This window comes from Galleria mellonella, unplaced genomic scaffold (assembly GCF_026898425.1).
Source record: "Galleria mellonella isolate WM207_F2 unplaced genomic scaffold, CSIRO_AGI_GalMel_v1 utg117, whole genome shotgun sequence".
Taxonomy (NCBI): Eukaryota; Metazoa; Arthropoda; class Insecta; order Lepidoptera; family Pyralidae; genus Galleria; species Galleria mellonella.
Genome location: NW_026441980.1, coordinates 4,458,304 through 4,483,934, shown reverse-complemented (window position 1 = coordinate 4,483,934; position 25,631 = coordinate 4,458,304). Strand labels below are relative to the sequence as shown.

Here is a 25,631-nt window from a genome sequence, read left to right as displayed (position 1 = left end):
GGAGACTTTGTACAAAAGTCGTTTGCTTGGGTACCTCTGTCCCATTCGTGTTTCAACCGTAAAGCAATTGTGTTTGCATGGCTGTGTTTCGGTTTAAAGGGTGGGATATGGCGTGAATTTACGTGGTACAGAGGAATAGCACCTGAGTCCTCAGGAATGGCAACGCATGGGGGGTATCATGGGCGAAACAGTACACTCTGTTATGTTCATGTTACTGCTCATGTCTATAGGCGACAGTTATCACTTTCCATCAGATGGGCCGTATGCTTGTTTGCCACCTCAGTGGTATAAAAAAAATCAACATCGGTTTAGTAGTTTAGTTTTTAGATGAAATTAATTTGTTTAATTTTATAGCCTTTTAGACATTTTAGTTACATTTATTGAAAAATCTTTAAATTTTTAGTGTAACAATTATCTCGTAAGTCTAAAATATTGGATGGGACAGGTTATCAATGCAAAAGCGTCATGACCGCTCGTTTACTAACATAGGTTAAATAAATTTATAACTAACAAAATCGGCCTTATGTTGTCTGATTAAATAAATATTATTATTATTATTAGCCGTTAACTAACCGCTACTGAACAAAGGCCTCTCCTTATTTGAAGGGTTTTGCCAGTAGTTGTATATTTATTTATTTATTTATTTTCGGAAAACGTACAGCTGAATTACAGTCAATACATGATCAAATTTATATCTATGTTAAGCCATGAATCGTTTTCACATTTGCGTAATGACACAATTGATCGGTTTTTATATATGCAAAATACATATTTTTTATATATAGATTGGTAATAAATAATAAATTTAATATCAGTCTATATAAAAAAAGATTCCTAGAAAATAAGCGCCGGATCGTAATTTTTTTAATACTTACAGTGACCCGGCAGTTTAAAACACTACGTAAGACGCTTTCATTTCGTCGCATTTGCCGGCGCCGTCTACGCTGTATGTGGAAGAAGACCGCCATGCGGTGGCCCAACTGGTCAAAATCGTCTTTTAAGTTCAAAAAATGTTAGTCATTCTTTTTTTTTTTTAGTAGAACAATACAGTATGTATGTTTTCGAAACTCATTTTTCACCAGCTTTAGGGAATTTATACTTAAAAAGGGAGCCAATCCTAATTGTAACATAATACTTATGTAACTAGTCTAAAAACATTACTTGCAAAATCATTGAAATTTCACGTTTGCTTCAGTTCGTATGAGACGATATTTGCAACACTCAATTATATGGGAAGACATCGAGGTTCAAACTATTCCATTGCACTACAAAGAAATAGGTATTATTAATAAATTATTTTACTAAATTAGGTGTCATCTTGCAGAAGTACATAACACTAGTTATTCAGTTAGAATTAATATGGTTAATTCCGTTACTGATAATAATTGAAACTGATTACCTTATATTATATTATTAAATTAAGTACTTTTTTCATCTGAGATCGATAATAATTAGCTGGCAATATATTTTTATATGTACTGCAATAAACAAACAAACAAATGTTTTGGATACAGTTATGTATACCAGAAATGTAAATTACTATTGATTATTGTTATTTGTTTAATATCTAGATACAGAGAATGGTTAAAATTAAAAACGCAAAAAGCATAATATCAAAACCCATTGAATATATTATCTAAAATGGTGAAATTTATTCGGTGCTTCGATATTAATTTATCATCAATCAATGACTAAAACATAGGCTTTATTAAATCATGCCCGATGCGTTACTGTATATTTCATCGACATAAATGATAAAGTTAAGTCTTATCTACTTACTACACAATGGTCTCCTTTTCAATAAAACCAATACGTCAAAAAAACGAAGCCAATACGAAATATTGTTGTTCGCATAGACGGCGATGCATCATTTTATTTTTTCACTCACTCTTAGCTGATAAATATATCTCACACCGAAAAAGACCTAACAAATCACGTCAGTTGTAAATTATGGTGTTTTCCGGTAGTTTTTCCTAAATAAATAACATTTATTATATTCTAGTTGGTCAATTTTAATCAAAGAATGTACGTTAGTACAAATGTATGTTCTAGATCCGAAGGATTTAGTCCATAACCTCTTTTAAGCAATAAAGTACTTTTTCGTATAAATCTTTAGTTATTTCCTTCTCGGTTGTGACACAGTTTTACTTTTAAGGGACGGACATGAGTATGATCCGAAATAAAAAATTGGCGGCCATGACTACCTCTTTAAACTTTGGTCTATTTAGCAACAAGATGGATTCAGGTAATTGACTGATATTACTCATTTAATTCCTTCTACAATTATAATTAAATATAATTATATGATATATATGTATAATACAATAGGCCACCCCTTCTTCTCCCGTGGGTGTCATAAGAAGCGACTAACTTAATGGGCAGCAGCGTCCCTCTTAAAACACCATTAAAAGTCTCACGGCGGTTGCCAACACGTCTGCCAAACGTGGCCACTACTGGCAAAAGCCCCCTAATATAGGAAGACCTACCATGTTTAACAGTGAACAGTTGACGACTGATATGATATGGTATATGATATATTTAATTATTAGTTAGTAAGAAGTAAGAAAACTTGCCAAAAATTGTAATGAATAGAAAGACACTTTTTTCACTGACATTTCACTGACAAGAACGCAGCTCTTACATAGTAATGCGTAGATGAATAGCGAAATAAAATCTTGCCATATATTTGTATAGTCATATCAAAATTTGCTAATGAAGTTACTATTTAGTATTTCGATAGAGTAAAACAGGAGGAAGGTTCTTGAGTGGCGACCCCGTACGTACGAACGCAGTATAGGATAACCCCCCCACTAGATGGAGTGACGACCTCAAATGCATTGCAAGGAGTCAAAAGATGCAGGTGGCTTAGGACTGTTCCTTATGGCAGTCTATGGGGGAGACCTATATACAGCAGTGAACGGATAATAACTTAAATAATTATGATGTTGAAAGCAGGAAGAAATGCAAAAGATCTCAATCGGTCGACATTCTGATCTTTTTTATCTTCTCCTGTTTTACTTTATCGAAATACTTTATAGTAACTTTATTTAATCTTTAAAATATATAATATAAAAGAAATATACGAAATATTATATGATGGGTATCTTTCAAAGCTATAGAATAGATTCTTTACAATATTTTTCTGTATAATTCGAGACAGTTATTTGTATTATGTAGCATTATAATGACACAAAGCGACGTAAAAAATATTTTTCATCGTCTTCAGTAAAATAATATAAAGAGAGAGCTCAGAATACGATGCCACAATTGTAGTGTGGACGTGTGGGTTTTGTTAAGCAGCGTTTCAAATGTTGCTTTTTGTGATCATATTTATGCAACTCCTTCGAAGCAACTGACATGTTATTATTTATTTATAATTACAGAATTTAAACGAATAAGTTTAAATATATGATATTTTGTAGTCACTCCTAATGTTAAACAATAAATATTAGTATAATTTAATGATATTATCATTACTTTTTTTATTATAATTATTTTGGCAAAAAAATTATTAAAAATTTTATTTTAAGGAAAAACCGAATCTTCAGCATACAACTTTAAAACTCCCTTCAAACATATAAATCTAGGACCGTCTAGATTTCCCTTCATCTGTAATTCCAGTAAGTAATTAGTTCTGATTATTATATTCTTCGCCGTTTAATCTCGGGATAGAATGCACCACCCTTTTTTTTCCCAAAGGTGTTGTAAGAGACAACTCCCTCTTAAAATATCACCAAAGCCTAATTGCGGTTGCCAACCCGCCTGCCAAGAATAGCAACTACTATCAAAACTTACCCAAGGAGAAGACCTATGTCCAGCAGTGGATAGTAAACAGCGGATATGATGATGATTACATTCTTAGCTGTCTATTCAAAAAAATGTCAAAGACAAATCATAAAAACCTGTTTTTTTAGCTATTGATGTAGCACGTAAGTATATATACGCTGGCGGAGCACCGATAAGGGCTGATAGGTGAGAATGAAAAGGCAGTTCAGTTAGCCCATTGTGACAGACATATCTGGAATTCAGCACGATAGATTACAGGGGGACCACGTGGAGGTCGAAGGTATTGCTAGCAATGGAACTGGTATTACTTACAATCGATCCAATAGTAACTAACCAATGATATGTTGATTGTCCTCTCGTGATCATTTACTTATAATCCGCCCAGTTATATGACCGCCACATACCAATTGTGGGAAAGGGAGTGTACACTGTTAACAATATCAAAACGACCGTTGTCATTCCTGAGGACTCAGGTGTTATTCATCTGAACCCAGTAAATTCACGCCATATCCCACCCTTCAAACCGAAACACAGCCATGCAAACACAACTGCTTCACGGTAGAAACACGAATGGTGTATAATATAGTATATATAAAGTGTTATATATACTAATCACATAATATTTGCTTACAGAAATTGAATCCTTACCATTACCAAAAATGGAAAGAGCGTCTAAATCTATGCCAAAATACAACACTTATTCGAGCCGTCTCAAAAAAATCGAAGACGTTGATATTAAACAAAATAAATGTAATGAAAATAATATGAAGACGACGGTAATGCAGCTACCAAACAAAGGTAAATAATTTATATATTTAGATATTATACATAAATCTGGCCGTATGATCTCGGCATAGAATAGGCCACCTCTTCCTTTCCTGTGGGTGTCGTATAAGGCGACTAAGAGAACTTAATAGTAGAGGGATGGACAGCAACGTCCCTTTTAAAACATCTCTGAAATCTTAACTGCGATTGTCAACCGTCACGAGTTACACTGCGGTTGCAAACCTGTTTGCCAAGCGTGGCAACTACTTGCAAAACTCTCCTTATAGGGAAGGCTTACGTTCAACAGTAGACAATTAACGGCTGAAATTATAATGATATATAAATCTGTAAATAAATGAAAGTCAATTATTTTTAAACATTAAACAAACAACGTTAGAAATATTTGCAAATAAATAAATCTAAATTGATTTTTAAATATTGAATTTTTTTTTTATTGTGTAAAAATTGCTACATTATTTTTTAAAGTAGTTTTAAATGACTCGCCTTTTTAGTGGCATCCACAGAAGAGATGTTTTATTTCATTTTAATAATTACAATGTCAGAAAGGATGTCGTGTTAGCATAATTCTGGCGCCATCCATCAATAGTCAATTATATCAATATTCAATTATACGCATATTATTGTGTCGCTATGTAACTCGCCGTTAGTAATAAATCACTCTGTTCAATCTCAATTAATATTAACTATTCTAGTCACCATACTCATTGTTTACATTAGTGAAATAATTAGGAATATTATTTAATAAACTTTTGTACGTACAATCAATATCTTGTACATAAATAAAATAGTAAAAAAGGTATCTGTAACATCTAATCATCATTTCCAGATAAAGTTTTTTTTTTTTTTTTTTTTAATGAAGATATGAGCAAATGCTTTGTATTTACCAAAATTAAAAAAAAAAAATTCTTGGAAAAAAAAATTAAATAGAAATATAAATAAATTTGAGTATTTTTTTAGACAGTGTCGGTACATGTAAACGGTATATCAATGTATAAGTTCAATAGAATGTAGCAATGAAGCAACATAAGGAAAAAATGGCAGATATTTTCGACTTTCGCGCATTGGTATGGCAAAATTTAGTGAAAAGCAACACAAAATTATGACTGAGTAAAGGAAATCGTATTAAATATAAAAAAAAATTGGCATTAGGGTAAATTCAAGTCGCATCTAGCAACCCAGCTAGTGTTCAATATTGGTTTCTTGTAGACAATCTTAGATAAAACGAAACTCATTTTGTAAGTCCACCAAACGATTTTATATTGAGGCAGTATTTAATTTTGAGAAACTATTGCTTCCATTCGCAATATTGGAGCTAGTCCAACCCGCCTTCTAGCTAACAGAGAGGCGATTTCTTTTCACTTTATTATGTCCTCGGGCACAATGTTGTTTAAAGCTACCAACATGCTTAACGTTTTGACCAACAAAGCTGGATTTATCCGACAGAGGATCTGTACTTGTATGTTTATTTATCCATTTATGTTAAATACCCAACCTCTTGTTCAGATCAATAACATAAGGACTTTTGCGTCTTCAGTTAACAATACAGTCTCTTTAATTATCAAACATGATATTTCAAGCACAAAGTTCTTTTTGATATTTGTTAGTACATACATACATGTATATAAATATATATATATATATATATATATATATATATATATATATATATATATATATATATATATATATATATAGGGTATTAGGCTATATAGGCAGAAACAATGGAACGCCAAATGCTTCGATACAAACAAACCTCTTTCGCTTCTTCCACATTCATCGCGAATTTTCTATAAAAAATCACTAAGTCCGATAAGAATTAAAGAAATCTACTCAATTGATACTATTACAGGTACCTCCAATAATTTAGTACTTAGTAACATAACATCAACTATTTCAGAGGATGAGAATGGAAGTGTTAGAGTTACTTGGTATCAACTTTTAAGCAAAACACTTATACCATACGTGTCTATTGCTTTGGTTGCAATGATCATCTAGGATTTGGTATAATATTATAGATTAATAAATAATGTTATTTAGTAAATAAAATAAATTAATAATAATAAATTGTTCCATAAATAAAAAAAAAAAACAACAGTTTCAACCGTGGCAAAACCAGTTATTATGATTTTAAAACTAAACTACTACATTGATTTTGATATAATTTCTTTCAGATTAAAAATAATTTTCGTAATCACTTTACTGACGGAATTATGAGATGACAAACATAAAAAAAAATACAACCGAATTAAAAACCGAAAGAATCCCTGCTTTTAGAAATCATTTGAAATTAGAACCGAATTGAATCTACGTTTGTTAAAATCGGTTAAAAAATTAATTCATTCGTGTTGTACTAGATTCCCAGAATTGGCAAAGGTAACCAAAGTTACCTACGTGCCTTTGTCTTGATATCTAACTATTATCATAATAAAATAGTAGTTTAGATAACTTTAATATTTAAATTATACACATAGAGAGTCGCCATATAAATTCTTCGCAAATAAGAGATAATTTTTATCTATGTGTGCGTAAATCGAATTACCAGTATTATAAGGTTCAATTTAAAAATAAAATTACAATTTAAAAATACTAAATTTTAATGAACAAGATAAATAATGCATACAGATTTTTTACGCTACTTAAAATGGCAAACAAGCTGATGGCCCACCTGATGGAAAGTGGTAATCGTCACCTATAGACATGAGCAGTACCATGGACATGACTGATTCGTAATAATGCTTACATTTACTAAATACTTTTATTAATGACTGAGTATAAACATAAAATAAATTATTGAAAATGGCCGCTATTTTCAGTAATTAATACATGTATATTAATTTATAAGAAACATTTTCATATGTATATTAAAAAAAAATTGTTCCAAATTTAAGTTTAAAAATTAATCTTGTATAGAATTTTTTTAATTTAATTGAAAAAAGGCAAGATTTGTCTTATTGAAAAAACATTAGTCGTCTGCCAAACGTCAAATTAGCTGATTAATTTTTGACACTTTTTTGATACTCGATGCTGTATCTATATAATCTAAGGTTTAATATTTTTTTTATTTTCAACAGACACTGTCGATTTACTGACTCAAGAAATCTGGAAGAAAAGTACCGTCCATAGCTCCACGACAGATTTGGATACGCATCGAATCAGCACTAATGTGTCACGAAATGCTGATACGCAGATATTTATTGTACAAAATAACGCAGGTAAATTAACGTACCTAATTATATTGTAGAATCTGTAAATTATGTACATTAAAAAATAAACTGATACACCTAAAACTTCACTTCAGTTTATAGAGCTACAAGATATTTGTTTTCTCATCTCGTCGAATATCTCTATCCCACTCATATTTCGGTTGGTAAACAATTGTTTGCATGGCCAAATATCGTTTTTAAGGATAAGATATTACACTAAACTTACAGGCTACGGAGGCATAAAACCTTAGTCTTACGAGATTTCAATATGTGAAAGGTACCATGGGTGATTCATGTCTGTAAGCGACACTTTTTCACACCACCTTTTATTAGATTAGCCATCAGCTTGTTCATCATTATAAAGTTTATAGTCCTGGCTAGATAAAAATGAAACTGAATTTGAATTTAGAATGTTGATTTAAGAACAAATAAATTGATTGATTAAAATGTTTTTGGCGGGAACTCCATTATTATTATTTTCTTCTCGTACGTTCTCATCTGTTGTGTAAAAAATATCTTTTTTTCTATTTCAAATGCCATTTTATCTACAGAAACTGAAATGAAAATTGCATCTATATCTAAAAGTGTTTCTAACGCGGATAAGTGTAATAGTGCTATTATTGCTATATGTAGACCTCGTGGAGTGAATACAGGTAAATGTAATTCTATTTAATATATCGAGAAATTGATGTTTGTTATTCTTTTACGCCAAAACTACTGAGCGGATTTGAATAAAATTTGGTACATTAGATACTTTATGTACTGATTAACGCGAGTAGAGACACGGGATATAGCTACGTAGTCTGAACTAAAATAAATCAAATTCTATTATAAATAATATATCAAATTCCTTATTAAAAAGTAAAGTCTTATTCCATAGTAAAGAGTATCTATCTATCTATCTACTTGGCTATTTTATATATCTCTGTTAGAATTAATTAACCAAATAATTTCACTACATAATTCTTTAGACAGAACCGAAATCAAAAACTCCCAGGCGGAATCGGTACCTGAACGCGTAAATTTAACTTGTACAGGTAAATATTAGCATAAATAAATATATTAATTAAATTATACAGTCTACATTTTGTTCTTGAAAACCACTAGATCCTACATTAAATAATATGTATACAATAACTTGAATGATGAAACTATGAATACAGACATGACCTTCTTATTTCTTTATATCAAAGGACATACTTTCAAATTTCTCTCGTAGAAATTTTATCAACCCGTAACCGGAGAGCGTGTATGAAAAGATTGATAAATGTGTAAGAAGCGAAAGAGGTTTGTTTGAATCGAAGCATTTGGCGTTCCATTGTTTCTGCCTAACCCTAATGGGAGACAGGCGTGACATATATATATGTATGTAAATGTTATCAAATTCGGTTCAGTTATTTAAGTTTTATATTAACTAATTTTGCTGTAATTGAAGTCGCTTTTTTATGAAAAATAATCTTAATTTACAGATACAAAACTTGTATCCATATCTTCTGCCAAAATGGTGCCAGTGTGCGTCGCCGTGTCAAGAGAAATTGGTGTAACAACAGGTTTACTATAATAGTGTTATTTTATAATAGTTCTTATTACGTATGATTTTAAAGTATCATTTCAGTAAGCCTATTTCTAATATTAAAATTTTAATATGATATCACAGCAAAATCTTTATTATTATAAGAACCAATATGTACTAATTTTCTAATAAACAAAACATGTAATTTTAGTTGATAAAATGTTCTATAAAACAGTTATTTAGCGATATAATAAATATAATATAGCGATATAATATAATAAATTAAAACATTAAGTTAAGAGATAAGGTTACTGAAATGGTGTTTCAGAATCGGCCCCACTATGTATGTATAACTAGTTATTATAGTTACTTTAACTGTGCTTTCTACGTCACTTGCATGATGTTTTGTATTCTCCCATAGATAAGATACGTTTTATACTATATTAAAATATAGTTTATACTTATATTTAAACAGAGGCTAAATTATCACTGTACTAAATTTTATCATAATAAATTCTAGCGTTGCGAGTACAGCTAATAAGTAAAACATTAACAAACTGACCGACTGATCAGTAATTTCTTCCCCGTTGGAATTTATCATCATCCTCTCAGCCATTATCTGTCCACTGCTGGACATAGGCCTTCCCCATAGACTATTATAAGGAGTCCTGAGTCGCCTGCATCCATTAACTCCCTGCAATGTATTTGAAGTTGTTACTTCATCTAATGAGTGTTGCTGATTCTAGCCAGCTCATTGCCAATTCAGCTTGCTAATTCTTCCCGTTGGAATTATTTTATAATAATTTAAAAATAGCTATACATATAATACAACTCTAGAGGTCGAATGTCTGTACATAGAAAATAACGCTAAAAACCGAGTCAGAGGAATGTAAGAAGTGAAATACAACACATACAGATTTTTGTACACAATCTACCGATTTAAATGAAATTTTTACCTTACGAGGTTTGTCGGAAAGTACGTATAAAAGTTTTTTAAAAATTTTATTTTACAATTATTCAGGTAAATCAATTTTATCCCCTTCAAAGTATTGTGACATAATGCACTTGTGCCAACGCCGTTTCCACCGGTTGTAGGTTTCTCAGCTGCCCCGTCGTAGCTTTTTTTATCTCATTTATGTCCCCCAAATGCCGCCCCCGAAGTACCAATTTGTTTTTTGGGAACAAGAAGAAGTAACACGGGGCCAAATCAGGCGAATAGGGGGGGTGTTCGGTCACCGTAATGGAATTTTTACTAAAAAACTCACGGACAACAAGAGAGGTGTGGGCAGGGGCATTGTCGTGGTGAAGAATCCAACGCCCCTCTCGCGCCAATTCTGGACGAACTCGTGCCACACGAGCTTTGAGGCTGAGCACATCGACGTAGAATTTTCCATCAACTGTCTGGCCTGGAAAATAACAATTTAACATCGAAAAAAACAATCAACATTGTCTTGACATTTGAGCGGGATTTTCTTGATTTTTTTGTTCGTGAACGATGTCTTCCACGCTTTGGGATTTTAATTACATCAAATTTGTAGAACCAAGACTCATCTCCAGTGATGACTCGGTTCAAAAAGTCACCATTCTCTTCGGCTTCCAACCAGTCCTCACAGCAAGCAACTCTTCGTGATTTTTGATCCGGGGACAAAAGCTTGGGAACGATCTTGGCGCAAATTTTTTTCATTTTAAGTTAGTTTCTTAGAATTTCGTGTACCACGGTTTTGCCCAAATTAAACTTACCGTTAAACGACGGTCCCCATTAACACAAGTTCGAATATTTCATCTTGAACGCCTCGGCCCTCTCTGAATCTTTTTAGCCACTTGTGGACGGTTGGTTCCTTCACAGCATCATCCCCATAAACTGTTCTGAGATCGGCAAAAATTTCACGGCCATTCTTGCCGAGTTTCGAGAGAAACTTGATTACGAAGCGCTGCTCTTCAACGGAAGCGGGCCATTTTCGTTAAGAGGTAATATAATATATTCAGACCAGAACTGAATTGTTATAAGTACTCAGCTATTGATACTGATTCCAGAACACTTTTATACGAACTTTCCGGACAGACCTCGTACATTCCCGGTCAACATTTAAGATACTGTTTATCATGTAAAATTAAAGAATTCCCGTGGGACAGTTAAAAACTGTAGTAACTTATACAGCTTAATACATAACCTACTTAAGTAAAATAATTTTAACCTAAGTCAAAGTGTGAGAACGACACGTCATTTGTTAATTTTGGTCCAATATTTCCAGACATAGTAAATAGATAGGTACATACAATCAATACATACTAAACTTATAGACCTATGAATATTTCAACCCTACATTCTGGCTTTCGCCATACTACGCGGATAAAGTCGCGGGCATAAGCTAATATAATATATTCCTAATATAAGTACTCAGTATTGATACTGACGCACACCATAGCAACTGTTAACATGTATTTCTGACAACCCCATTAAGGATCACAGTCATGAGAATATCCATTAAGTCCTTCATTCATAGAAACACTCCTCTATCATCTCTCACTCAACATCTGTCTGTGAAAACTGACAAATATAATTGCTTTCACAATTGTTATGATGTTCTACTATAAGTATAAAAAATTTATAAACATTCACGTTTACGAGTATATAAATTATAATCAATTTCCGAATATATGTAAGTGCATAAGTTTAGAACGGTTGTGCCTATTTGGTTAATTCTTTTTTCATTTTTTATAATTATCAGAACAAGATTTGTATGAAAAAAAAAATTAAAAACATCATCCGTGCATAGCCGGAGCGGGCACTTAGTTTAATAATAGATACCAAAATCCATACACCAGATATTCAATTATTGGAAAATAAAATTAAGTTTCAACGCCGAAGCGAAAACCACAGGCAAAATTGAGTTCGGAAACCAAATTTAATTATGAAATTTAAAGGTTGTTAACATTCGGAAAACAAAGTGATGATCGGCTGAATTTATTATCTATGAAATATATATAGCTCAAAGATCAGAACTCAAACAGGAAAATGTACATACGGGACTTTTATATTGGAAAATAAAGATACAAATACGCTTACATCTATGAATCTTTTCCTTATAATTTTTGTTTTTTAAGTTTGTTACTATGTTTTAGAATTCTAGAAATAGTTAATGCCTTTATGATTTGTATACTCCTTATTCACTATTAAATATAGTGCAGTTTTTTAATGAATTTTATCATTTCAATTATAAAATTACCATTTTAGACAACTACAGCGTATCAAATACAGATCTATCTCTAAGTCCTATTAACGTATCGAAGCCGAAAACTGTAGAACAAACACAAAATACGGGTAAGTTATTTATAATCTTTTAAAATTGAAATAATCTCACCACACGCTCAACTGTTATATATAAAAGATCTGCCATTCATTCATTGACCATTAACATCCTACAATCCGTCACAATGGGCCTACTGACCTCTCATCCTCACCTATCACCCCTCATTGGTACCCTGCCTGTGTAAACCGATAGGGCAGGCGGGGTAACCATTCCATTATCGTTCATAAAAAGACCCTAAAACGCCTTTCTATATGTAATTCATCGCACGTATATAACAATTCTTTTTCTTTTAATTTGCTTAATCTACAGTTAGTTTACAAAGAACTTAATTAAAATGTAAACAAACTATTGACGCGTAGAGTACAAATAAAACTCCATTGATTAATTGAATGTTATAATTTGTTACTACTCGTATTATCGTTTACAGAGTATTACTGTGCTAATTTTAACAAAACAAAGTGTACTTTTTCATTAAATTCTATTGAAACAAACTACAATACTAATTTATTAATAGCAATGGAAATTTGTCGACTTTCGATGCTGACTGTATCTACTGTACTATGAATAGTACATAACTTGTATACTTAAATCCTTCTTTGTAAAAATCTATATAATATAATACATAGTAAATGTCCAAACCAATATATACATATAGTACCCACTCATGAATAGAGATTTTCACATACATGTATACTCCGAAAAACATAATCCCTCTTTGATAGTCGAGTGGATGCGAAGACTTAAGAATATTCCTTTGCTTTCTTCATAAGTTTAATTTTATTTTTAAAAACTAAGAAAATAGCTGATATAATGACGCAAACCTCCTTAGCCATAAACTATTGTAAACAATTTACACTTAAAAAAACAGGTAATTATTATTTTTACTACGACTACAAACAGAAGAATGTCTTTAATTCTCCTTTATTTCTTTGCGTATATTTCATGAGATATTTTTGCCAATTCTGGACCTATTTTGATAATTATTTTGCAATTATTAGGTTTGCTCTCGTGATATTTCCATTTTAATTTTGTGAAGTATAAAAGTTGTTTTTCTTTGCTCTAAATATATATAAAAATCTATATATAAATTGATAATATTTACAATGTATAGTACCTACGAAATATCTCAAAGGGAGATTTTGTACAAGAGTTGTTTTGCTTGGGTACCTTTGTCCCTTTCGTGTTTCTGCTGTGAAGCAGTGTTGTTTGCATGACTGTGTTTCAGTTTAAAGGGTGGTATATAGCAGTGAAATTACAAGATAGAGAGGCTAACAACTCAGTTTTCTGGAATGGTAACTAATATATATTTTGGTACATTTAGTTTGAAGAAATCAAACACTCTTGCAGAGATAAATCAAAACTTATATAGATTCTGTTAAAAATATTTCGCGATTTTTACATTGCAAAACTTTTACATTAGATTCGTTTCAAATAAAACATACAGAACGCGAATTACACACACTTGATATAGTTTTTCATTTAAAATGTTTATTTACAGGAGCGATCTTGAATTGTACATCAACAACAACAAACACAAATATAATCAAAAAGCAATCTATTGGATTTTCTACATCCAACACGCCTACACGTAGTTTCAATATAAAGAGATCAAAAATAGATGTCGGTATTCAATATAGCCGTTTTCAAGAGTTTACAGGTTGGTCTATAGTGAAAAAAAGACTCGCATACACGTGGACGCACTCACATAGGCGCACTCATGCACGGACACACTCACGTGCGCACGCACGCGCATACACCGCACACTCACACACACTCTTATGTAAATATTCCGTAGAATCCTAGATACCATCTATCCTAATATATTATAGATGTAGAATATTATAAACATAAATATCTGCTTGCCATTATTAACAACGTTTGTACCTTAATGGCTGAGCGGATTTGAATGAAAGGGTCTGGGTACTTTTGTATGGAGCTTACCATATCAACACGGCTTTTCAGCCCTTATTTCTATGAGAAAAATATTCGATTACACTGGTAATTTTCATCTGTTAACAGTGTTTGATGCAACGTTGCGCAATTAGGTAAATTTTGTGTACAAATTTTTGTCTTAGGAAAAAAAAATTTTTTAGATAAAAATATACCTAATAGCCATTAAGAAATCTGGGTAAAATTATTTGAGAGTTTTGGCATTTGTAAATTACATTACATTACATAATATAATATTAAAGGAAATAAAATGACATTGAGAGGAAAAATATGGCATGTGGTCCCGGCATAAAATGGATCAACACTTTTTTCTCATAGTAGGCGACTAAGGGGGCTTAATGGCCCTCTTATAACATCAGCGAAAACCTAACTGGTGTTGCCAACCCGCCTGCCAAGCGTGGCAAGTACTATTCAAATCTATTGAGGAAGCCTATCTTCAGTAGTGGACAATTAAAGGCTGATATAATAATGAAAAAAATCACATCAACTTTATGATTACAACATTTTTTAAAACAATTACACAAGTTTTCGATAAGAATTATCTCCTTTAATCATAAAAATGTTAGGTAATCACCTATAAATTTTACCTATTTTTTACGCAACTTAGAATGGCAAACAAGACAAAAGTTATCGAAATGTAGTTCTAAAAAACCTTTGAATTTGAAACGACCTGTATGCCGGAGCTTCGCCTACGTGAATCGGTATATAATCTAGTTAATACATAACCTATCCGAGTACCTTTCATTCAATTCCATTCGGTAGTTTTTGCATAAAAGCGTACCAAACATCCATCTATATGTTTATCCTTATAAACTTTTGCATTTGAATAGTACTAGGATTCAAAATAAAGTAGCTATACACTGAATTAAAATTGACTTTAGTTTTTATGAATGAGGCAGTTATTCTGTGGTTCACACAAAAATATTCATCGATAGTTGGCCGTCGTGGACCATCCCGTATCTGTCGTAGTTGGCTCATAATAAGTCAAATATTGAGCAACAGCTCAATCTGTGAAACCACAGAACAGCCAGCTTCCCAACATTACGAAACAGGTCAGTGATAACTATAACGAGGCGTTACATTGTTCTACAGCATAATTGTTAGGGTTATTGTAGTTTGAAACTCATATATAAATTACTAAGACCACTACCCGACCTATATTTAGGACGTGAAATTGGATTTCGCGACTATATAATTAAGCTATAAATCAACCTCTCCACACTATTTTAGTATTTACACTATGTAGTTTAGATTAAATAATAAAGTATTACCTCGATTCTACAGTTATTTAAAATACTACCTCGCCTTCCGTTGACTGGTGGTTCGATCTCCGATAGATAGATACTTTTTGTTTCCTCTAAAAGATTACAATAGTAAATTTATGGTATTATAAACACAAATAATTACAAGAAAATATTACACTGATAAAACAATGGGCAGCCTTATCGCTAAGAGCGATCTCTTCCAGGCAACCTTTGGATAGAGAAGATTAACTATAAACAGTGTGACTAGAGGCACGAAACTCTATTCATTTTTTAAATATATATAGAGATATGTATACGTAATATAATGTGAATATATAAATGTACATCCGATCTCCGATATTACAATTGTGTATTCATGAGTACCTCATTATGTAAATTAGTATTTTCTATTTATAAAATATATGTATTAAATAAATATTTCAATACGTATATGTAAATACTCTACTTGAGATTAAAGGGTTATTAAGCTTTGCTTTTGCGTCGTTGCCTTGCCGCGTGGTCCCGACTTAGAAAGGTCACCCCTTCCTTTCCCGTGGGTGTCTTAAGGGCCGACTAAGGAAACTTAATAGTCGAAGAATCCCTCATACATACAGTATTCCTATTTAAACAAAACCAAAATTTAACTAGGGTTACCAACTCGCCTACCAAGCGTGACAAGTACTAACAAATCCCTCCAATAAGTAGAGACCTATGTTTAGCAGTGGACAGTTTACGGCTGATGTGATAATGATGCGTTGCTTTTCATAAGTTTTTTTTTACTGAATCAAGTGTTATTTTTGTGGAAGTACTGATTAGTTGATTATATTTATATTGTTTTGTTCTTCTACTATTAAATATTCACTAGTAAATATTAGTAGGTAGTGACTTACCAACATTTGCTACTGATGATTTTCTAATATGATATTACTAATAGAGGCTCAATGACAGCATCAAATGCAACTGGCAGCTCATTTATTTTGACATTTTGATTGAAACACACTCATTTACTCTTTAAAAAACTACTTACGATAACGACCCTTTATGCATTGCTTTTTCCAGTCAACATTTAACAAATTTGAATTTAAAAATAACTTTGGTACGAATGAATTTTTCATCCGTTTGAATTATTCATCAGTGAATTTTGCAATGTGTTAAAAATTCTAGGACTTTGCTAACATAGTTATAAAAAAAATCCCTATTTAGTTCTTACTTTCATCATAAATTCGGATTCAGATTCTTGCGATAAAGTGCAGAATTATTCAGAAATGTTATTTATACTAAATAACGTGACCACCGCTTTGCAACGATCAAACTAAAAGACATATGTTTAAAAAAGTTGAAATTTTAGTCTCTGCCTATTAAATATATTACATAATTATGACAAAATTATAAATTTTTAAGTGGTAAATGTTACGCCACTATTAGTTTACGCTGATAGGGCATTTACTGAAGGAAAGGCATTGTTAGTAATGAGGATATAATACCTTCATCAGGTCGACCTCTACGCAGTTCCCCCTGGAAACCATCGTGATTGACTCATATCGAATTTGTCACGATGAACCAACTGGCCTGCTTACATTCTCATACTTATCATCTCTCACTGGTGCCCCGCCAGCGTATACCGATAGCGTAGGCAGGGTTGCCATTTCAGCATAACCTTCAAGAAAAGAACATACTGCTTTTTAAAAGGCTGGCAGTACACCTGCAATGTCTTTGGTGTTATGAGTAACCATGAGCGGCGGTAGTCACTTACCATTACCATACGCTCGTTTGCCCCCAGTGTTATAAAAAAGAAAAAGTCCACCTATTAAAAACAATCTATCCTATCAGATCGACCGCCACGCGGTTCCCCCTGGAAACCATCATCCCTCATTGGTACCCCGCCAGTGTATACCGATAGCGCAGGCGAGATTACCATTCCATTATCATTCATTAAAAAAGGGAAATTTACTACGTTGGTTTTCAGAGCAGAATCTAATAGATAACAGATCTCAATCTAACAGATAACTAGTGATAAAAAGCTTCTTATCCCTATATATATATATATATATATATATATATATATATATATATATATATATATATATATATATATATATATATATATATATATATATTATTCCATATATATATTAACTAAGAATCATCTTCCTCTTCTTTATTCGACAGGGGTCTTCTGAATTCTGACAGAATTAGAATTCGGATAGAACTTTCCATTGCAAAATCTTTGTCAAATAATATGTATTTCTCTATTTTATTGAAATTGTTTGCAATTATGTTCAATGTTGCGTAAGAATCGTAAGGCAAGTGAGTGCGGGCCATATTTCATTCGGTTTGATAAATAATGCTTCTGGCGTCGGTCTGTGCTTGCATCGCTTGCTATGCATGTCTCTATTTCATGATAGATTTCACAAGGGAATGTGTTGTGTAATTCGAATACAAGGAAACTTTTCGTATGATTTCGATAACAAATAGGTGAACAGTTATCGTACTTATATAACTTTATAGCAGCTTAACCTGTTTCTTTTATAACGAACTTCAAAAAGAAGTAACCGAATTTACTTCTAAGTATTTTTTTTTATGTTTATTACCTCATAATTTTGTGAGTTCTAAACAGATTTAAATTTTTTTTTATCTGAAACAGTATACTTATAGTTTAGTCCCAAAGAATTTTATCAAATAAATTTTAAATTCGTTTATAAATCAAAATAACTAGTTTTACCAAAATTAAAGTCGGTTTTCTGTTGTAAGACATAATCTTTATTTAATTCTTAGATCGATAGATATAACTTCTTATAAATAGGTTTTAGGTATTTAATACCATACCATACCATTGAAGAAGGCGGCTTCTTGCACATTTTCATAAATTTTGACACTTTTTTCAATTCAAAGTAAAACTTTAAACATTGTAAAACAACGTATGAAATAGATCTTTATGCAGTATACAGTACTTAGGTCCTGAGGTATTTATTCGTCACAATGGGTCAACTAATCTGACTTAATTCTCATCTATCATCCCTGTTTTCATATGGCCAAAGTTAACCAACAGCGCAGTCATATATGCCCATAAAATAATTATCATTTCAATATAATATAACATAATAAAATTTGTGACAGTATGCACAATTTATCCGTTTAAGCTTGGTAGAAACTTAAACATTTTATTTATTTATTTATTTTTTAGAAAACGTACAGCTGAATTACAGTCAATACATAATTAAATTTATATCTATGTTAAGCCATAAATCGTTTTCACATTTGAGTAATGACAATGATCGGTTTTTATATATGCAAAATACATACATACATACACATACACATATATACACATACATACATACACACATACATATATATATACATACACATATATACATATACATACACACGCATACATACACACATCTATAATAATTAAAAAGTTAAGTAAATTTTGATGAGACATCTTTTAGCTTGATATATAAAAACAAAACATTTTATCTAAATAAATATAGAATACCAACTAACAAAATGACAGTAAAAGATACTTATAACAATTTTATATTTCAGAAAGCAAGTCAGTTGAATTACAAACGCGGCCGATGGTTAAATCGACGTCCGTGTTAACATCATTGCGATCAATTGGCGAGACTCAATACAAAGGTATATTTACATATATTATGTATTTTAATAGTTTTTATTACATACAGAATCCCGTTAACTAAAAACAAAAGTTCGCATTGAACCCACCTTACAGCCCTGTGCTTAAACTCCTAGTAACATAATTCATTTTTTAATGTAACCAGTCAAATGTCAAATATATTTGGATCTTTCTGATGCTTCGAGTTTGCAAAAACATCGCATAATAAATACAAGTTACACCAAGAAATATAAATATAGACAAATTAAGATGAATTTTCCACTTTCGAAGTCGTCCTTATTGCTGTCTCATTTTATTGCATACATGCTTATCGCTTATAAAAGCGTATCTACCGGTAGATGCATTGATACTGATTGTTATGTTACATTAATGAAATTCTTTCTCAGACCAAGTTGTCATGTGTGATATAAGTGATCACGTGTGTACACGGATTGGTCGCGACATTGAAACCAACACGCACTCACATTACTTCCCGAGTAAGTTTTATCAATTTCACTACAATATCCTGGGTATCAATTTACTGGGTACAGAGAAATAGCACCTGAGTCCTCAGGAATGGCAACGCATGGAGTGTATCATGGGCGAAACAGTATACATGGTACTGCTCATGTCTATAGGCGACGGTTACTACTTTCCATCAGGTGGGCCGTCAGCTATTTTTCCATTCTAAATTGTATAAAAAAAATCCTTCGTTATCATCATTTCAGTCGTTATATTATTATATGAGTCCTGGAAGTAGTAGCTATTCAGTACAAGGTATCAGACAGTTTGAACAACCATAGTTTATTTAAACTACGAGCCAACTGACCTGAGTTCATCCTTACCTATCATCCTTTACATATATTCCGTAATAGCGTATATATACGTATAGCGTAAACCAATAGCAATGGCGAAATATCATTCACTTTCAGCTAAAAATATCTATTTCAACTAATAATCTTACGTCATCCTCATTACCATATCAGTTATTATCTATCCACTGTTAAACATAGGCCTCCCCCATAGGATACTACCATAAGGATCTGTCCTAAGTCTCCATCCACTGACTTCCTACAATATATTTGAGGTCGTCACTCCATCTAGTGCCCTATACTGCATTTGTCCGTACGAGGTCGCCACTCAAGAACCTTTTTCCCCCCTGTTATCGACTCTTCGAGCTATGTAACCAGCCCTTTGGCACTTCAACTTGCTTATATTTCGGGCTATGTCAATCACTTTGGCTCTTTATATTTTTAATAATATTAAATATAATATTGTAAATTTAAAAAATCACATGACAGTATGAAAACAAATTATAAAGTACACATATTTTAGACGTTTTATGATAGAACGTGTCTAATAAAATCTGTAACAATAATGTGAGCCCAACGCTAAAGTTAAATTAAAATGTCGCCCTCTGACATAATTATTTACAATCAAACTTTGTCGGCTTAAAAATATTGTGAAGCTTATTATACTAGAATGTGGAATGTACTGAAAGGAATTAATTGGCTCTACCTAAAAATGTTTCTTATTAAATTGTAAACATGGTCTAATTTGATTTTAGTATCTTTATGTACATATCATTCAGAAAATTTATTAAAAATTTAGAGCTTTTAGTCTTTAATAAAAAATTTTGTAGGTTTCCTTAGATTTCAGCTAGAAACAAAGCTTTCCCTGATCTTGTTTAGAAATGGCACATTGTCCATGGTCCTAGGTAGATTATTCTATTAGATGTAAATATATACGAAGATTATTATAACATCGTAAATATTACCACTTACATTATCACTGATTTAGAATTGAATAAAAATACAATTTTATACATGAAATAGATATAATGTAGTGATCGCAATAGTAATATAGTACATTCTTTCTTTCAAATTGAGCTAAAACATAGCAGTTTACGCACTGCTTTCATAGTATAACCACATAAGACGGTAATATATACTTAAGCAAAAAACCCATTTCAATTACCTTAATATCTTCTTGTTTGTGTAAATTTTACCTATTGTGATTCTTACATACAGATTTTAAAAAAGAAATTCAAATTTTTATATTCTACCTTTACAATAGGCCTGAGTACAAAATATACCAATAAAGTAATATTGCAAAATCAAAACCAAGTGATAAAACCACAGACAACCTGCACATCAAAGAAAAACAGATCGTCAACGGCGGAGAGTTATTTCAGTGAGTCAAGATAAATTACCTGGTCCTAATTGATCCTTCTTAGATAGATTTGCAAATAATCAGTGAGTTAAGACAAATTAGTTCCAATTGATTCCTCTCAGATAAATTTACCACTAGTCACTATTATGACAGATAACTGCATAAACAGAGACTTAACAAAACGAAAATAACGATATTTGGGAGAGGAAGAAACGAATATTTCTTAAACTCTTTTGATTCCACAGCGTATCACATAAAAACTATGATAACCGACGTTGCTGAACAACCTCGATTTTGTGCTAAATATTAATAGCTACTTCCTAGTATGGCAGAAAGCCAACATCCCCGAAATAGATTTATCAATAAATAAAGCAAGTTTGCAACTTTATTCGCTCGGACTTTAGACAAAGAAAAAGACCCTTTGATTTTCTGGGGCAAAAGCTATATTGGTCCTGATTATAAATGTGTCATATGGTCCCAGCATAGAATGAGCGATCCTTCCTTTCCTGTAGGTGTCGTAAGAGGCGACAATTAAATACCCTTTATTTAATTGTCGAAAGATGGACAGCAGCATCCCGCTTAAAACATCACCAAGGACTAAATGCGGTTGCCAACCTACCTGCCAAGTATGGCAACTAGTGACAAAACTCCCCAAAAAGGAAGGTCTATGTTCAGCAATGGGCAGTTAACGGCTGAAATGATGATGATGATACATTTGTTAATACACTCTGTATTAATAAAACTTCATCTGGATTAGTCGCATTTTTTTTGCCACCACCATAGAATTTTTATTTTTATTATTATTTAAATCCTGATGTGTCCTTAATAGAATATAGAATGAATTTTTGCAGTGTCCTCACCTATTAAATTTCTTTGCTTCTACAATTTATCTGTATACAAGTATCTCTATTCAGGGAAACCTACCGGGCTACGACAAACGTTCCAGTTCGTTGATAGGAAATTGAGGTTTTTTATACACTATTGAGGTAGCAAACAAGCAAGTTAAGGTACATTGTGCAGGGTCTTTTCCCATTTCTGCCATGAAGCAGAAATTTTTATGTTCTCGTTCTGAAGAGTAAAAAGCCAGTGTAATCTGTGAAATGAGAAACGTAGATTGTAGACGCTTAAGAAATGCCCATGGGCATCAAAATATAATCCGTAAAGTCGACAGTGTTATTCTTATGTATAGTAGGCATGGGTAATATCAGCACTGCTACAATATATATACTCCTCTGTGTATATGGACTCCTCTGGACATTAAGGGTGGAAAAAACTTTGTCATCCATCTCGATATCAGTCATACCAGTCGGATACCTGTATCCATTTCAATCTGGCTATTTATTTTGATATTATATACTTGATAATTTGTATTTAATAGATCCATTTTTGAGTCAATATACAGATTTTGCAACTACAATATATTATAATATTGGTATATAATATAGAGATACTATTCTATTTGTAACTTTGTTTGTCAGTTTGTTCATCATCCTCTGTGGTATAAATATTGTTCTTAAATTATTTCTAGGTGAACTTGATGATGATCAGCCCATTTCAATGTCACATACAACAGGAGTTAATAAATCAAGTGCAAATATAGATCACAATTACCAAACCATAAACAACCATCTAGTAACCTATGTAAATGCTGAGAAATGGATAAAAAGATGTACAGGCAATGATGGTAAAGACATTCTATATACTACTGTCATTATTAATGTATTTATACTGAAGACAGGTTTTTTTAGATGAGATTTCTCTTCGTTCTCATTTGCCTCTTTTACCATAGAGGTCAGATGGTCTTGATACAGGGTTATATTTCGAAATGTCATTTTCTTGGACTTCTCTTTCTGCTTCTCCTTACAATATATTAATATTAACATCTCTACAATAATTTACTTACCTACTATTGTGTATATCCTTAGCATTAGTATTTTACATTTTTAATATAAAAACAAAATTAGTAGAAGACAAAGGATGTGCTTTATAGTCATAATTTGTCTTCCTTTGTTCCCATAATTTTTTAAAAATATTTTCTAGTCCACTTATGAAACATTTGTTGTGATAAAATACTAAAAATAAGTTTATTAATATCTCCTGCAAAAAATGTAAAATATTTCAATCATAGGATATGTATCTCCTTGAAAAGACTCGAATTATAAAGACGATCGAATGAAAAATATACAATTCTGCAACATAGCAACGTGTATAATATAGCTAAATATACAAATTCATATATATTATTTAAATAAAGTTCAATTAATTACGAAAAGTCCTTTCTCTTTAGTCGAGTCATTTTCAAATCTATTGTTTTATACACCTTATTTCCAATTAAAAGGATAATTGTCTACAGACAATGCTTTTGAAATTTTGAATAGAGACATAAATTTGTCGCTACAGTAAACGAAAACGTTCTAACTTTATGTTAATTTTAGAAGCCTAAATTTTATAGCCTATCGGTGATATTAAATAATTACTAACTATAATTAGTAAAATGATGTCAGGTAATAAAATAAGTTTTGAGGAAATAGAGGCCGCTTTAAATTGAAAACTACAGATATTCGCACGACTTTATATGGAACAGTCAGGTGCATTTTATTGCTTCTGTCTAACGTACAGTTATACTATACCATACTTACACTTCGCCTATATGTATATTTAAATCCACCAAACCTAATATGTTTGTTTGCAGTGCTTACTAATAGATTATCATCATTTATAATTTAATTAGAAATTAAAATTTACACAAAAATTTAAACCAGGTTCACGGCTACATTAAACGGCCAGAACATAGAAGTAATGAAAATTTATCCAGTACTTGTCTTTTGGTAAATTCTTTTACCTATCTCAAAGTGATTACTAAACCAATAAAACAAAAAAAAAACTTTAAAGTCGGTGTTTTGAAATGTATTCTGTATATTTCTAGACTAATGCTTTAAACTTTGTAAACTTTCAAACTGCGATGACTCTGAGTAATGCGTATTTACGAAACTCAGATGCTATTAGTTTAAGAAACTTATTGTAACTTTATTTTCAGACTATCAATCATTGCTCTATAATAAACATTCTACGTTGAAAGCTCTAGAACATAATTTGCTATCTGGAAACAATTCTATCAAATCAAATAAATATGCAAAAAGATCACTGAAGACTGATTCTTTGAAATCAACCAAAAGATCTTTGCCTAAACCAGGTACCTATATAATATTAATAATTTCATAATGTAATTAAAATATTATTAATATATCTCTACAAATAACATAAATTAAAAGCCTATCTAGAAGTCCCCCATGAACATAAACATATATTGATTTCGCATGTACCCAAAATGATATGGAGATATCTTAATCTTCACAATTAAATTCAACAACCCACACTAGAATAAGTTAATTCATACTTAATTTATGTAATATAAATTAAGTATGAATTAACTTATTCTAAAAGATTCACATTTCCATATCAAATTGATAAAATATTATTTTTAACAGATGCATTGCCATCAACTCTTTCCATTTTATCAACTGATAGTCTCGCTGACGTTTTTCCATCAAAAGTTTATGAGAAAACTGGAATAATAGTAACAAATCCAAAACCCATTATAGTCGACAAAGTAACATCAGGTATACTTTTTATAATGTAAACAAAATAAACAATAATAGATAGCATCACAATTAAAAACGCTTGTAAAATTTCAGATGATAAACCAGTGAGGAATGTAAAAGAATCATTGCTCCAAACGTATCCAGATGTTCGTCATGCAGGTATAGAAATAAAGAGATTTGATCTAATACTTTTGAAGAAATTTTTATTGATAAGGGATTATTTAATAAAATACCTTATCATTATTTCATCCTTTCATTGTCTATTGATGAACGTTATTTATTATTGTATAATATAATGTATTAATAATTTCAGTGTCTCAGTCTCAAGTTGCATTACCACTTTCTTTAATTATTTTATCAAATACCAATTTAGAAATTTCTTCCCTAGCTCCAACCTGTGGACCAATACTACAAAAACACGGTTCAAAATACAGTATAACCTTAA

At 31.5% G+C, this 25,631-nt stretch overlaps 1 protein-coding gene across 1 annotated transcript in view; it reads left to right on the top strand.

Moving 5' to 3' along the window:
- LOC116413578 (uncharacterized) overlaps positions 1–25,631 on the top strand; it is a 32,961-nt gene that overhangs the window by 1,806 nt on the left and 5,524 nt on the right. Inside the window, exons 3-19 of the mRNA XM_031913564.2 lie at positions 878–1,012; positions 1,196–1,279; positions 2,156–2,245; positions 3,531–3,620; positions 4,420–4,584; positions 7,644–7,784; positions 8,327–8,428; positions 8,747–8,812; positions 9,245–9,325; positions 12,524–12,610; positions 14,098–14,256; positions 19,343–19,435; positions 19,820–19,909; positions 23,113–23,268; positions 24,622–24,777; positions 25,073–25,204; positions 25,280–25,345. Of these exons, the coding sequence (XP_031769424.2) occupies positions 949–1,012; positions 1,196–1,279; positions 2,156–2,245; positions 3,531–3,620; positions 4,420–4,584; positions 7,644–7,784; positions 8,327–8,428; positions 8,747–8,812; positions 9,245–9,325; positions 12,524–12,610; positions 14,098–14,256; positions 19,343–19,435; positions 19,820–19,909; positions 23,113–23,268; positions 24,622–24,777; positions 25,073–25,204; positions 25,280–25,345 (1,822 nt within the window). The 5' untranslated portion in view covers positions 878–948. The remainder of the gene's footprint in view (positions 1–877; positions 1,013–1,195; positions 1,280–2,155; positions 2,246–3,530; positions 3,621–4,419; positions 4,585–7,643; positions 7,785–8,326; positions 8,429–8,746; positions 8,813–9,244; positions 9,326–12,523; positions 12,611–14,097; positions 14,257–19,342; positions 19,436–19,819; positions 19,910–23,112; positions 23,269–24,621; positions 24,778–25,072; positions 25,205–25,279; positions 25,346–25,631) is intronic.